The sequence below is a fragment of the Syngnathoides biaculeatus genome, chromosome 16 (genome assembly GCF_019802595.1).
Source record: "Syngnathoides biaculeatus isolate LvHL_M chromosome 16, ASM1980259v1, whole genome shotgun sequence".
NCBI lineage: Eukaryota > Metazoa > Chordata > Actinopteri > Syngnathiformes > Syngnathidae > Syngnathoides > Syngnathoides biaculeatus.
Window position 1 is genome coordinate 11353742 of NC_084655.1, and position 14817 is coordinate 11368558.

At 38.4% G+C, this 14817-nt stretch overlaps 1 protein-coding gene across 2 annotated transcripts in view; it reads right to left on the minus strand.

Moving 5' to 3' along the window:
- Positions 1 to 14817, minus strand: part of LOC133513992 (myosin-9-like) — a 31038-nt gene that overhangs the window by 13086 nt on the left and 3135 nt on the right. Inside the window, exons 2-9 of one of the 2 annotated variants that reach the window (XM_061845188.1) lie at positions 6333 to 6664; positions 4941 to 5097; positions 3936 to 3963; positions 3744 to 3837; positions 2799 to 2819; positions 410 to 502; positions 256 to 319; positions 11 to 109 (exon numbers count right to left, since the gene is read on the minus strand). In XM_061845188.1, coding sequence (XP_061701172.1) covers positions 11 to 109; positions 256 to 319; positions 410 to 502; positions 2799 to 2819; positions 3744 to 3837; positions 3936 to 3963; positions 4941 to 5097; positions 6333 to 6659 — 883 coding nt within the window. In that variant the 5' untranslated portion in view covers positions 6660 to 6664. The remainder of the gene's footprint in view (positions 1 to 10; positions 110 to 255; positions 320 to 409; positions 503 to 2798; positions 2820 to 3743; positions 3838 to 3935; positions 3964 to 4940; positions 5098 to 6332; positions 6665 to 14817) is intronic. The other variant, XM_061845189.1, reaches the window with a different exon arrangement.

The window sequence follows — 14817 nt, forward strand, 5'->3', positions numbered from 1 at the left end:
CAGTGTTTACCACGTAATTTGTCTCCAGCTCCTGTGAGCAGGTAGTAGAAGATATGGAATGTCCGTTCCTCCCTGGCCTGACGAATGGCACGGGACTTCTCCAGCAAATCTAGCAATCAGTCTGTCAAGGACAATTTTTCCAGGTGCAGCCACCTACCTATACAATTTTTTTTTATTTTTATGACAAGGCCCCACACCCTCCCCACCTCATGGACATTTGGCAACTGTTACTTAATCATGGGTAAAGAAGGATACATGTTTCAATATTTGCACCGACAATATAACCGTTGACATCAAAGTTGATTCTGATGAATTTACCCTACAAATAAAAAAAATAAATGGAAAACTTAAAGTGGACATTTTAAAAATCTAGAAGAAAAAAAAAAAAAAAAAAAACACTGTCTCTTACAAATCTCGAGGAGTTGTCATTTTTGACTGTCTTGGCATTTCCAAATGCTTCCAGGATAGGATTTGCCTGCAGAAGCTGCTTCTCCAGCTCCCCCTAGCAAAACCGAAAAATAAATTGAGAATATAAAAATTAAATAAAAATCCAAGTTACAAACATCCTGCACAGTGTCAATTTATTAAAACTGAAAATATTCTGTGGCAGTTTGAGAGACCATCAACTCGATGTACATTTAACTGATATTGCATCAATTAAAGCACAGTTTATATATAAACATTTGACAAAAGTCATTGGGGATGTAAAAGACAAAAAACAAAACACCAAGAGAACCTCACCACCCATCACCAGAGCAGATAGATCCAGAAATAAAACAAAATGGACATCTTTTCTGTTTAAACACTCACCAGATTCATATTTGTAACTCTAAAAAGGACCACTAAGGTTCTGAACACTGGCACTTATTACATTGCTCTGCGTTTAAACGTGTGACCAGGACAAAAAAGTAGACTAATAATTTGGGGGTTTTCTGATAACATTTGATTTTGAGGCAGATTTCATCCCACCCACATTTAAAGTTCAGAACTGAGCGAGTTGGCTGGCGTCAGAGGACATTTCCCACTTATTAAACTAGTATGATTTTCTGGGGTGTAATTAATGCTTGTATTCAAAGTCTGGATCATCACCACCACCCCCAGATAGGCTTACATTAAGCGTAGAAAAAAAGTGGCAAACTTCCTTTCTGCTACCTGCTTTTCACAGATAAGAACGAATATATTATCATGACCAGTGTTATATCACTTGTCTGCATGCATTTCGAGAGAGAGAGAGAGAGAGAGAGAGAGAGAGAGAGAGAGAGAGAGAGAGAGAGAGAGATTAGTTAACTCCCTCTCTGTTCCTTGATGTCTTAACACAAATTGCTAACCTGTCAATGGCATATTTCATTGAATTCTTGCATTAAGATGGCAATGAGCCCAAAACAGACCCTCTTGTGTTTTTAAGTGTCCAATGGAATTATTATTATTATTTTTTTTTTCCCAACTTTAGCTGGGGTGTCAAACAAACACTGGAGGGGGGGGGGGGTGAATAATGACATCACACGGTGCTTTTAAAACACAGGACCTTGTACACAAGGCGCCGTTCAGGACTAAGTTTTGTTTATTAGAATGTTTTTAAGTTTGCAAGAAGTCAAAATCACTACTTAAGTTCTAACGGTCAGTTGTGGCTGAGTGTGAAGGGCATTTCTAGCTAGCACCTTCATACCATTTTACTCAATAACATTCTAATTAGCATAAATTAGAAATTAAATATAGTTTTTGCATTCTGCTGTGTTTGTGTGCAACAGTTTACGATACTGTAGCACAAAGCAATTTTGGAAACTTAGGTACGTCTTTTTTTTTTTTCTCTGAAAAGTTATCCTTTTGGATCTGTGGGGGATCCTGCATGACAGCGACTATAAATAAAATATGACTAAATACTGGGAGGCATGATTGGTTAGCGCGTCTGCCTCACAGTTCTGAGGACAGGGGTTCAAATCCCAGCCCAACACGTGTGGAATTTGTATGGATTACTTAGTCAATCAGTTTCATTTGCTTGAGCAAAAACTAAAGAAGATAAGATATGTGGACACTACGGTTTTCACAGTGCAACAAGACAGGTAATTTAGAAAATAGGAACTTTACTATGCAAGAGAGAAAAAAAAAAAAGAATTGTCAACTACTATTTAAAATACTATTATCTAACTGAATGGTGCATATCAAAGAAAAAAAAAAAAAAAACGAATTCAAAGAAGAATTCAACTCAAGTACGTTCTAAAGACTGCCCATTGCAATAAAATAATCCAAATCAGCGCCTATTAATTTACATTTAACAAAGATTATTAATCTGCAGGTTATGGTATCGACAAACAGATTTTACGCGACATGTCAAAAGCTGCTTAGTAATCAAATGCCTTGGCTGAGAGATCGAAGAAAGTGGAAAACAGATCCTTGGACAAAGAATGACACATTTGGACAAGAGCACGTAATCAGGGAGCCACGGAAATCCTGAAAAATTCAGCCAGGCAAATCCAAATTTGGCTATCAGCTCAGCACATAAAGGCAAGAAATTGTAGTTATTTCCTTAATAAGGATCCCTCCTCCCCTCTTATCCTACAATTGTCTGGCTGAATTTTTTTTTTCTTTAACAGGAGCACATACAACTTCCACTAATTTTACAACAAACTTCCTTCCAACTTCAGTAAGTAACCTCCCACCCCATACGCAACAACAATTCCCACAGCAATGTGCTCCAGTGAAGGGAAGCCGCAGGATGAGGATGAGGACGTGGAGAGGGGAAGGCGATGACAGAAGCAGGTGGGGAGGAAGACTGAATAAAAGGGAGAGTGTTAACTCACATGTGTCAGGACCAAGCTGCTCTGTTGATGGGAAGAGAGAGATATGACAACCTCAAAAATGGAATGATGGACACTGATGTGGTTTTGCCTGAACCACACTGAGTCACATTCTGCAGCATGTATCAAAAGCCTGGCAAGTTACTTGGCTTTTCCTAATGTAGCCAGATGCATTTGTTAACTGACAGTTGTATTTCCCATGAAAGATCCAGTAAAGTTATGCTACTAGTCTATAAATCACTAAATGGTTAGGGCTCGAATACATGAAAGAAATGCTTATGGAATATAAACTCAGTAGGGCTCTGATCTTTACAGACTCAGGACAAATACTGGAGCACAGTGTGCAAATCAAACCTGGTGAAGAAGCATTTACGGTAGCCATTATGCTGCAGATAATTTGAAGAAGTTCCCAACAAAAGTAATATCTGCCACAAGACAAAGTTTTTAAGTCTAGGTTAACCCCACCCCACACCCCATGCTTCTTAGACCATTTCCACTTAATGGATATTTCTTTCACTGTACATTATATTAATTGTACTTTTATTTTTCCGTTTTAAATGTTTATAAGCAATTTTTTTCTTCCTTTTAATCAAGTACAGTACATTGAGTTACCTCATGTATGAAATTCATTCAAGAAATAAGTGTACTTTACTTTAAAGTCAGAAGCACCATGTTTTTTGTTGGGTTTTTTTCTATGTCATAAAAGGAGTCTTCAGGCTAACGACTGTTACATAACCCATTCTGACACACCACACCAAGTAAATACCAGTATGCAAAAAAGTGTTTGATGAAGAGTTCAGGGCAGGACAGGATCAGAATTGTCCTGAACAATATCAGCCATGCTGAACGTTTAGTCAAGAACTAAAGACAAACGGTACAGAGTGATGTAGGCGATGAAGGGAGCATGTTGAAAATTTTGTATAAAAGGAACGTTGAAGAATGACTTACCTGATCTTTCTTAGTCTTATGAGATGAGGCCACATGAGCCAGATACTGAATGACCTTCTTGGTGTTCTCAGTTTTACCAGCACCAGACTCTCCTCTAAGAGCAAATACAAGAAGATAAATTAGTAGACAGTTAAGTGAAGCACAAAGCAAAAATAATGAATGATGAAACCGTGTGAATGAGCGTTCACTCACGTGCAGAGAATGGACTGGTCTTCACGATCTGCAAAACGATTGCAAATTAATCAATAGGCAGATGATGTAAATAAGCAAGTATCGTAAGTTATTGTCTGTGCAGCTGGTTTATATAACTAGAATACCGTGGCCCCAAAACAGGAAATCAATATCCGCCTTCCTGTAACCAACTCTCCGGATGTGTCTGACAAATCTAATTACAAACTGCCTTCTGTAAGGCCTGGACAGTCTTGAGGCAGCAAATGACATGTGATGAAAGTGTGTGGGGTCGGGACAAAAGCAAATGAATGGTGAATCACTTGCAAATTGATAGTTAAATTAGTTCAGTAATGCCATGGTAAAACTATGCTGACAAAAACAGAACTTCCTCAGTCGTACTACAGATGAGACCTTTCAAGCAGAAGGTAACTAACCCTTTTGAAGAAGGTAGAAGACCTGACTGGAACAGGCCAATGTAAATGCATACGGCAAAAATTAAGGCATAAGCAAAAGGTTAATCTTAAAATTTGATATTGCCATTTTAAGTGACAAATGGAAATTATTTTTGGATACATTGTGGAGTTGTGACGGTCTATTTGAGCCAATATCGGTTATATCGGGACCCTCTGTACATAGTGTACAGTGAAAAAAAAGGCACAAGATAAACCATTGCTCAAACACCAGTACCATTATCGTGAAAAAAAAAAGAGTGATTTATTCTTTGAAGCATGATTACTAATTTTTTCCAAATAAAATGGCTTGACTTTAGTTAGGAGGTCAAGGTCACAAGCATGAATGAAATTTTACTAACTTCAACAGTCTCAAACACAAAATACTTTCACATTATATTCTTAAGAATGAAGACTTAAGCTGTAACTTAGCAGTGGATCAACAGATCAGAAGCTTCCAGTTCATAGCTCTGTTTGGAACAACTACAAAATCGAGTCAACTAAACCTAAAATGAAACCCCGGACCATTTGTTTTCTCTTACTCAACTCCAAGCAATTCCTTGGTCCAGTGACTTACCCTGCATCATGCTTCTGTAAGATATGTCAGTAATTGCATAGATATGAGGTGGCATCTCATGTTTCTTCTTTCCCTTGTACATTTCAACAATCTCTTCGGAGTAGATTGGCAAATTCTTGTAGGGATTAATGACGACACAGAAGAGCCCAGAGTATGTCTAGAGAACAGAAACGATAGTTAAAATAGCTCTTGAATGGGGTTTGAAGTTGGTGAACTCCTGACGGCTAGGCCACTGAAAAGTTCCTATTTATTGACCAATTCATCAGCATGATATAAAATAATGTATTTCATGTTCTAAACAAGTAACCTCATTTGCTGAAAGTTCCTGTCAACCCTAAGCACAGAGCTGAGGCTCTCTCATGAACTCAGATTTTGTCCTTTCCTAAATTATGTAATCCCAACCCCACCCAGCAATAAATTCAAAATGAGGTGCAAGAATTGCATTGTAAACTAGCACTGCTTCATGACAGGTTCCTTTCATATCCTATGCTGATGGTGAATAATCATTTCTGGTTCAATACCAACGTCAAAGCAGCACTGTAACTTTTTTTCCACGTCTAAGTTTGTTCTAACATAACTGCCTTTTTTTTTGTTGGTTTCCTGATTCCTGCAGTCTAATTACGAGATCTCTATAAGGCATCTTTCCCTCTGGGAAACAAGCTCTCCCATGACAGCCTACAGAGCCTTAAGGCACTCAAGCCAACCGGAGCCTAGAATTCAAGAGCAAGCAAGAGGGGGAAACAAGGGGCAGGGACCAGGTCATAGAAATCATTCACAGCCCAGAACATCAGGATAAACATGAACGTCAATTATAATCTCATTTGCATTCCATGTCCGATATCAAACTGTACTTCCTTTTTACAAGGCAACACACAACGGTTGGGGGAGCAAACACGAGGGAACCTGGAAATAAATGAGAAATAGAGTTTTATATATAGTTTCGTCTTATAATAGGCAGCTAATAATATGACAGCTAATCACCCCTGGAAGATATTTCTACAAGATACTGGAGTGTTTTGGAATTTTGGTTCACAAACCCAAGAACAGTAAAGGTGATGTCAAAGGCAACTGATGTTGACTGAGTCTAGTTCAGCCAAAATATGTTTTATGGGACTGAAATCAGGGCACGTCAAGTTCTACCACAACCAACGTCATCAAAATATGCCTTTAGAGGTTTGTGCATTGGGGCACAATTGTGCAGGAATAGAAGTCTTCCCCATAGGATCACAAAATTGAAAGCAGAGAATTGTCAAAAATGCATTTGAATAAGGAGTGATGAATACATTTCATAAATATTGTGCATTACATTTTTACAACATTATGTTGCAGTTAACAGATGGGTACAACTAGAACTGATGAATTTATTCAATCTTTCCAGTGCTTCATACTTACATATATGAGTCCAGAATAGTATCTCTCTTTCAGATTGTGCAGTACAGAGGCTTCATTTAAGCAGGTGAGCTCGGCCATGTCTTCCACCTTGCTAAACTTGGGAGGGTTCATCTTCTGGATGTCATCCTTGTTCACCCGGATCTTCTTACCGGAGTCTGCCAGCTCAATCAGGCACTCATCACCTCGCTCTTCCTTCAGTGAGCCAGCCTCAAAGCCCAGGCGCTCGGAGGGAACCCATACTAACTTCTTGGAGGCCCAGTCAGCCTGTGCCAGTGGGTTGTTGATCAGGTTCCGGTCCGCATACAGATACTTGTTTGGGTCTGCCATGCTAGCTGTGTCAAAAAGGAGATGGGAGAAATTAGGCTGTAATTAGTATAGTAATATAGAAGTACCATCAAATCTAGGTTACATCTCACTAGTCTACCAGACCGTATCTTTTGCTCATCTTCTACTTTCACATGTAATTTATGAAGAGTGGATGCAGGTAATCATTGACAATGCACAACAGGAAATCTCTGCTTGACTTAGGTCAAACCAACATAAAACAAGTGTTTCAGATTCACGTTACCATACCTAATTGGTTAATCATTTTATTTATTTACTTATTTGACAAGTCACCGAATCCCAGTTTATTTTGGCCTCAAAAGGTTGTTGAGTTTTTGGTGGCTACAAGAGTAAGAATAATTACCAATCCATTACGTTGCAAACCCAAACAGTCAAGTGTTAGTCCATAAATTATATAGACCTCTGATCAATCACGATTTTGTTGCACATACTAACATGTTTCATCCAACCTACACCCTTAAAAGCTCATAAAGAGCAGCCAGTTGACAGGGAGTGCTCCGGTTTACCTCCAACAGAAAGTGACTCGACAAGTATTACCAGTACAGAGGGGAAAATAAGATTGTGTGCTTAAGCCAGGCAATAAGTGAACCAGTCCAAAGAGTCTCTTGGCAATTGCTTTCCCATATATTGGTGTACCACACTATCATTTCAGCTCGGCACCCTATTTTCCTAGCACTACCAGAGTTGTTGCTGATCTCTGTGCTCTCTGGCCTGCATAGCTGGCTTCCATCAAATTTGCATAATTATGATCATAAGCAAAACAACACCAGAGGTCCCATGCAGGTCCCTAGTGATAGTTACGTCACAATAGTTTGGGCCAGCACTGTAATTTAACACTGCAAAATGCTCCAGTGGAAGAGATATTGTTGCCAAATTTTCATGTTAAAGATTAAACAGTGCAGACATTGTCGTCACACACTATTAAAATAAAAGTTTCAAACAGAATATTTCTAGTGTCATGAGTCATTTTACAATTTTGCTCTCCAACAGATCAACTTTATAATGTAACCCTCCCAAATACTTTACCTCAATCCATGTTGAGATTCAGCTAATTTTGTCATTAATTGGTTATTTATGTAGTTCTGACAGTTAAAGATGATCATCTTTGTCAACATATCTGGGAAAAAAAAAAAAACTCAGGTGTCAGACCCTTGGTGTGGTTTCAGAGGAGATCATTTTCATTTAACAGGGTTGCACCCGTTCCACCACATTAACCCTATCTGTGAGAAAGAAATAAGCGCCATTCTTCTCATGACCTCTACCTCCCCCTATCCTCCCAAGGCTGCAGCTGAAATCCATCACTGCTAAAACTGCCTCCAAGTCCAACTCTTGTTGGACGCCCGCATCCTGTGAAACTACAGAAGGGAAACTTGTGATGAGACTGTTCTAAGTTGGTTCGATACCTCTTTTCTAGCCCTTCTAAAACACTCCTGTTTCTCGCCATAAGACTAACAACCCCCACCCTGTACACTCAGCACACTCTGTTTATCCAGTCTTTTCAGGGTCACATTCCTGCCATACTAAACGCTCTATCAGGGAGAGACAAATTCCACAAATGTCTGTACTTTATCTACTAGCCCTCCTCCCTGCCTCCCTGTCTTGTACCATCTTACTTCGAACACAAGTCATGCTTTCGTAATTTCGTTTCCATGCATATATCAGATTGTGGCTTCAACAGCTTAATCTGCCCCATAATTACCACGAAGGGTAGCCGAGGCACATCTCTTATGAGACTGCATTGGTCAAATAGACTGCAACATCTTTGCTCTACTTCCTTGATTCTTTAAAAAAAAAAAAAAAAAAAAAAAAAAAAAAATTTACAAACCTGCAGTACAATTGAAACAAATTTACACCAGCCGGGTTATGAAGGATGATTATTGGGATTGGGAGAGATTGTTTGTAAAAAAAATAATAATAATAATTGCTTATCCATAAGTCTGCATGTTTTTCTAATGTTTTAAATACATCAAACACATTATGTTGCAACCATAAAATGCATATAAACACAAACAGCCTCAAAGCCTAATGCTTATAAGGCAACACCTTATAAGGTTATTACAAAAATGTGAACCAAACTAATTAAAGAGACTGCAGAGTTGGAAAATATTACCCTAATATTAAAACTGTTTTGTTAGGTTGTCAATTTTGACCTATTTCCAATGTAATAAAATGGTTGCTGTAATTAACATTTGGCATCCTGAAATCTGGTCATGATGTGGCAAAAAAAAAAAAAAAAAAAAAAAAAAAAAAAAAAAAAAAGCACTGTTGATTTCTACTGCACATGTTTGACACAGAAAATTCAGTGACACATTTCAAACTACATCTCAAGAGAATGCCTTAAGACGAAAATAGCCCACAGCTAATTTGACCAGGCCTGCTCTACATTGAAAAGATAAGGAATAAAGCACTCCTATCAGACAACTGTAGATCTGGAACATACATAATCGGACTGACATTGAATTACAATTTTGACCAAAACAGTATTTAAACACACCCAAATTGTTGGCTCAGACAGCAATCTTCCTGCTGTTAAACTATACAGAATGCACCAGGAAATCTATCCTTTATCTGAGCCGCTTATCCTCATTTGTTTTTATAATTTCCAAAATCCTTGTCATCTTGCACAGTCAGCCCTACTCCTATTATATGAGATTAGAAGCAAGGTTACCTATTAACTGAATAACCCCCATTTAGTAGGACACACTGATCCAGAGACCAACCAGGAGGTATATAAAAAATAAAAACAACTATTACATAAACATTTGTGCAACTACAATTTGGTAAAATTAATAAATATAAAAAGAAAAACCATAAAAGAGCAAGGGGACGTAAACGGGGTAAATTGGCAAAAGCAGGGCCAAGAGAAAATGTGGCAGAAAGGAGGAGAGCAAAAGCAAAGGAAATTGCTCCTGAATATCATTTAGGTCTCAATTGCACCGTGGAGAAAGCAGGTCAGTCTGGAAAGGGAGCCCATACATCCCAGAGTCATTCCATTCCCTCCCAAGTGACTGTAATAACCAGGGGTCATGACACCTACCACATGTACAGTCATATTTTTAACTCCCATCATACTCCAGCATAAGGTTACAGCGTATTGTCGACTCAACAGTCCCATTGATAGGCATATTTACAGTTTAACAGCAGTGTCTACACTGCTGTGTTCCCAGCAACTTACGTCATCAAATCAATGACTCAGATCATCCCTTTCTTCTCATACTTTGGATACTTTTAAACTGCTTTGGTTGATTTGTGGTTTACATATGTGCTTTCCAAAAACAATAGTGCCTTCAGGAGTTAAGAACTTGCATTTCCCCACAATCTACAAACTGCCAAATTGGTTTCTTAGAGGAGGGCTTTGCCAAAAAGCAAATGCATCTTGACACCCTGAAAGTAATAAGGTGAGGCAAGTAGAAAACCAGTGAGGAAATAAACAGATGGATGGAAAAGTATATGGCTATTTGTGGAAATTCACTGAATAGAGATTTGAGGGATGTGTGGCATTTTCTTGGACAGAAACTCAAGTACTAAGAAGTAAGTGTAGACCTGGCTGGAAAATGACTTTGCAGCATAGCAGCTCTACATCCCTTCCCACATTACTTTCCACATTCTTCTGAAACCAAGAATACTTGAACAGTAAGCTGGCATATGCCACCAGCATTAAGATCAGTTTCCAGCAAGCAGTATTTGCCTTCATACTTTTTGTTCTTTTTATTTCACAGGGTGATAGAATAATGAATTTATGCTATACCCCTCCACTTTTTGTCACACTGTTAGGGTACAACACAGCATAATAATTCACTAATAGGTCAGCAGACAATTGCTTCCTGAAAAAAGGGGGTAATAGAACGTGTTGTGTTTCAGTATTTGACAAAGTCGTTGCATGTGAATGACAGTGTTAGTCTGGTGTGTAGTAGTAGCTACCAAACACAGCATCCAGGCCAGATCAGACTTAAAAATGTAAATAAAAGCACTGTTCTCCAACACCTTTGCTGATGAAGCAAAGACTGAAATGTGTAGAGGGTGTTTACTCTGAGAACATAATTCACAAGAGGCGCAATACGTACAGTATATTGCGCTGATGACACTGAATAAACAAGTGATCATTATTTAACGAGAGTTACTGGAAATCTATAAACTGTATTGGCATTTATATAAATAAAGTGGCCAAACATAATGAAAGAATGCAGAGAGGGGATTTAGAATCACATTTTTGTGCGAGAAACAGCATGGTACATCTTGGCTAGCATTTATTACCAGACCGCTTTATCCTCCTCCACCCTTCTGAATTATTGGTTTGGACTTTAGCCTTATCACCTTATCACGTTTACCTGGGCTATTCTCTATGAGTATGTGAATATGTGAACCAGATGAGTGTTTTATTATCATTTGAACCATCATCTCATCAAACAATATGCTTAGACCTCATATAGTTGACATGTCAGATCCAGTACAGTCAGAAACAGGTCTCATGATTAAGCATGTTTTCAGACATTCGGCATCAACAGCGGACATTGCATAATCTCCAGAAGCATTAACTTCTGCAGAACATGTAAATGTAATACAAAAGATAATACAAAACGTAACATTATACAAGAGTTCTTAAACTTTCAACATGTGCTGTAGTACATTTGTCCTTCATTTCCACCACTGACTTCATTGTTTGGAGGATTAGGAAAATAGTGTCCAGGTTTGTGCGTAACCTAATTCAACATCACAATTCAGACCAGGTTTCACCACGGATCACATGAGTAGCCTGTGGGTCTGTTCTAAGAATAGCTCACCAGTGATGAGTCACTGTGATCCTACGAATGATATAGAAGTGATCATTTGAAAATGTTGACATTTTGCATATATTGAAGTGTTGCATCTATATAAATTTCGTATTTTGTTAAATGATTGCTGGTACTTGTGAGAAATCTTAATATCTGAAGACACTGATATTGTGAAGGCAATTTGAGAAAATTTGATATTTCAGAAGTGTACATCAAACTACCATTGCATTAATCACTACCAAAGAAGTAACGAGCTGATCGAGTTATTAATTTGGAAGCACAAAGGACTTTTCTGTAGGTGTCTTATCTCTGATAATGCATTGCATCATGTTTTATTCCACAAAGCAAAGCATGTCCAGAGTCCATCTTTGCTGCTCAGAATGCTCAAAAGTGTGGTTTCAGTGAGGGCAAACATTTCCTGGTATTGTCTCTCTTTTTTCAAACCATACAGGTGTGCATTGTGTGGGGGAGGATAAAGGAAAGGATGGGCTAGAGGCAAAAACAACCAACAAAAAATGAACAACGAGAGGAAGCCAGCCAGGGGTGAAGGAAACAAGAGAAAGGCCAGACAAGGAAATTAAAGAAAATTGGACAAAAACGGGGAAACCCGCAAACATCCTATTAGACATCTGTGAGCATTTTTTTAATGAAGCTCATCAACCAGGCTACAGATTTCTGAATAAAATAGAGTGGTGGTTTGGCATCTGAATAAGGAGCCCCAAACTTGTGAACAACTACTGTAGGTTTTCAATTGTCCCCTCCGTACAGGGCACTTAACCACGCCTCCTGAAGTGACGTCACGCCACGTGCGCTGACGTAAGACAAACAGTAAAAATGGCAAATACAATACAATACATTCTGAACTGAGACAAGACTCCATGCTTCTGATTTCATTCAAATCAACGATATATTATAGATTCTAAATGCAATACATTCTTAACTGAGAGAGACGCCATGCTTCTGATTTCATTCAATCATTCACACGTAGCAATGTTATGCTAGCGGAGAACGTCTCATTCATTTATACGAGACGTGTACTAAAAATCAAATTTAGGGCATATCTTTGTGCAAACACAGTCTGGTTAAGCTTCGGCCGCGAGCCAGCAAGAAATCAATACATTTGCGCAGTCCGATCATCGCTAAATATCGCTCAACAAAGAATAAGTGTGTCAATCGTTCACACGTAGCAATGTTATGCTAGCGGAGAACGTCTCATTCATTTATACGAGACGTGTATTAAAAATCAAATTTATGGCATATCTTCATGCAAACAGTCTGGTTAAGCTTCGGCCGCGAGCCAGCAAGAAAGCGAAACGTTTGTGCAGTCCGATCATCGCTAAATATCGCTCAACAAAGAATAAGTGTGTCAATCGTTCACACGCAGCAATGTTATGCTAGCGAAGAACTTTGAATTCTTTTATATGAGACATGTATTGAAAATCAAATATAGGGCATACCTTCGTGCAAACATATGTGTTCCGGTTGATATTAGATGGATTTAGTTGATGATGCGGTCTTCCACAAAGTTTGATCCATCGAAGGCATTTTTCGTACTGGGTCTTCGGTTTTGGAAAGGGTACGAATCGAACTCCACCAACTAGCCTTCCAGGATACCTGTCGTCACTATTACAAAGTCCGTGACTACACCTCTTAACCATATTTTTTGTTAAATAACCCAAATACGCGATAAAACGCCAACTAAACCTATACTGGACCATGCAATGTTGTCTGAGAAAATGGCGGGAGCAAAAACGGGCTTTGGTTTATGCAGATCTCTGGCCTCTGATTGGTCAGTGACGCGGATTGCGCAATATCCACGGAGGGGTCAATTAGTATAGAAGAAGAAGAAAAAAAAAACTGAACCCACCTTTCATCAGAAAAATTTTGACAAGTGATTCAGCATGACTTTCTTGTTCAACTAAGGAAAATTATAACATGAATAAAAGTTATTGTAATGTATTTTAATGCAGTGGTTTGAACATTTGTTTCACTGTGCAGAATAATGCTGGGTGGAGGAGTTGTGTCAGAGTGGAAGGCTGTGTAGAAGTAGAGCCACTTCCTATAGCTCACCACGTTCTTTAAAATACAAACCGACGTTAGAAACCAAGAAATCTATGACTAAATGGTTTTGCTTGTATTAATATATTTCAATTAACAGGTCTTGTCAGAAACTGGTGTATCAACATTTCTCACTCTGAAAGGCTACCAACAAGGAATACAATTTAAAAAAAAAAAAAAATGGATTAACAGCAACAACAATACGGTCAAAACAGTGTGTAGACATTTCCTCAAAAAGCGTGCAGATTCCAAGAGTGTAAACACGTGAACAACTATTTTTATATTAGATATTTCATTAAAACATTCCATTTCAAAACAACAACAAACCCAGTGTAAAAATAATCATTAGGTGCCGCCCTCAAAAGAACGATTGACGTGGCCCTACCCATCAATCTTTTAACAGCTCTGGCACAAGGTATTTATCAGATTCTCTGTTCTGTTAAAGATATCACAGGAAATGAGCACATCAAAAGACTAGAAAGTCCAAAGCGGAACGTTGAGGCAACTATGAGAATGTGCAGACTAACCAAAGCGCCGCAAACGTATTCTACTCCCTACATTTAAAGAAGCGATCGAGCCAGAAGTACAAGTGTCCTGTTAATACAGAAAGCCATGACAACAATAGTAAAAACTTTGCACTTGTGTGCATTTATATTTTGCCCACACATTAGAATAAACCACTCATAGTTGGTCTTCAGTAGAGACACAACTAACAAAAAAGACCCACCAACATCTAAGAAGGGGGCTTCCCTTAAGACAAGCATTAAAAATGCCAAAAGTGCTTGCATCTACTGTAGAAAATCCATTGCACAATAACATTGATGTAAATTTCATGACTTGAAAGACCCAAAATACCAGGATACAACATACTAAACTAAGTACTCATAAAACTATAGTGAATTACAAGAAGGACAATAGATTTATAGACTGTAGACTTTGCCAGGTCATTGATCATTGACACACACACACACACACACACACACACATTTGTGTAACTTAGCAATTGTAATGACATTTTCACCATGGATGACCATTCACCAAATAACATGCCTGAAAATATCTTAAATGTGGTGAGCACGCACTGCTTTAAAAACATGTAGGCAGACAGCTGAAATTATGGCTAATTAAAAAGGTGGCAATCTCCACTCACACCGTGAACACAAACACAACCCATTAAAATAAGTTCGATGTACTGGTTTTGCAGCCATGTTTGGAAGCATACAAGTGAGTGTTTACAACCATATGTGCAAACAGATCTGCAGTACAATTGGACAAATCATTGCTGTCAACGCAATCGTCACAGCTCCACA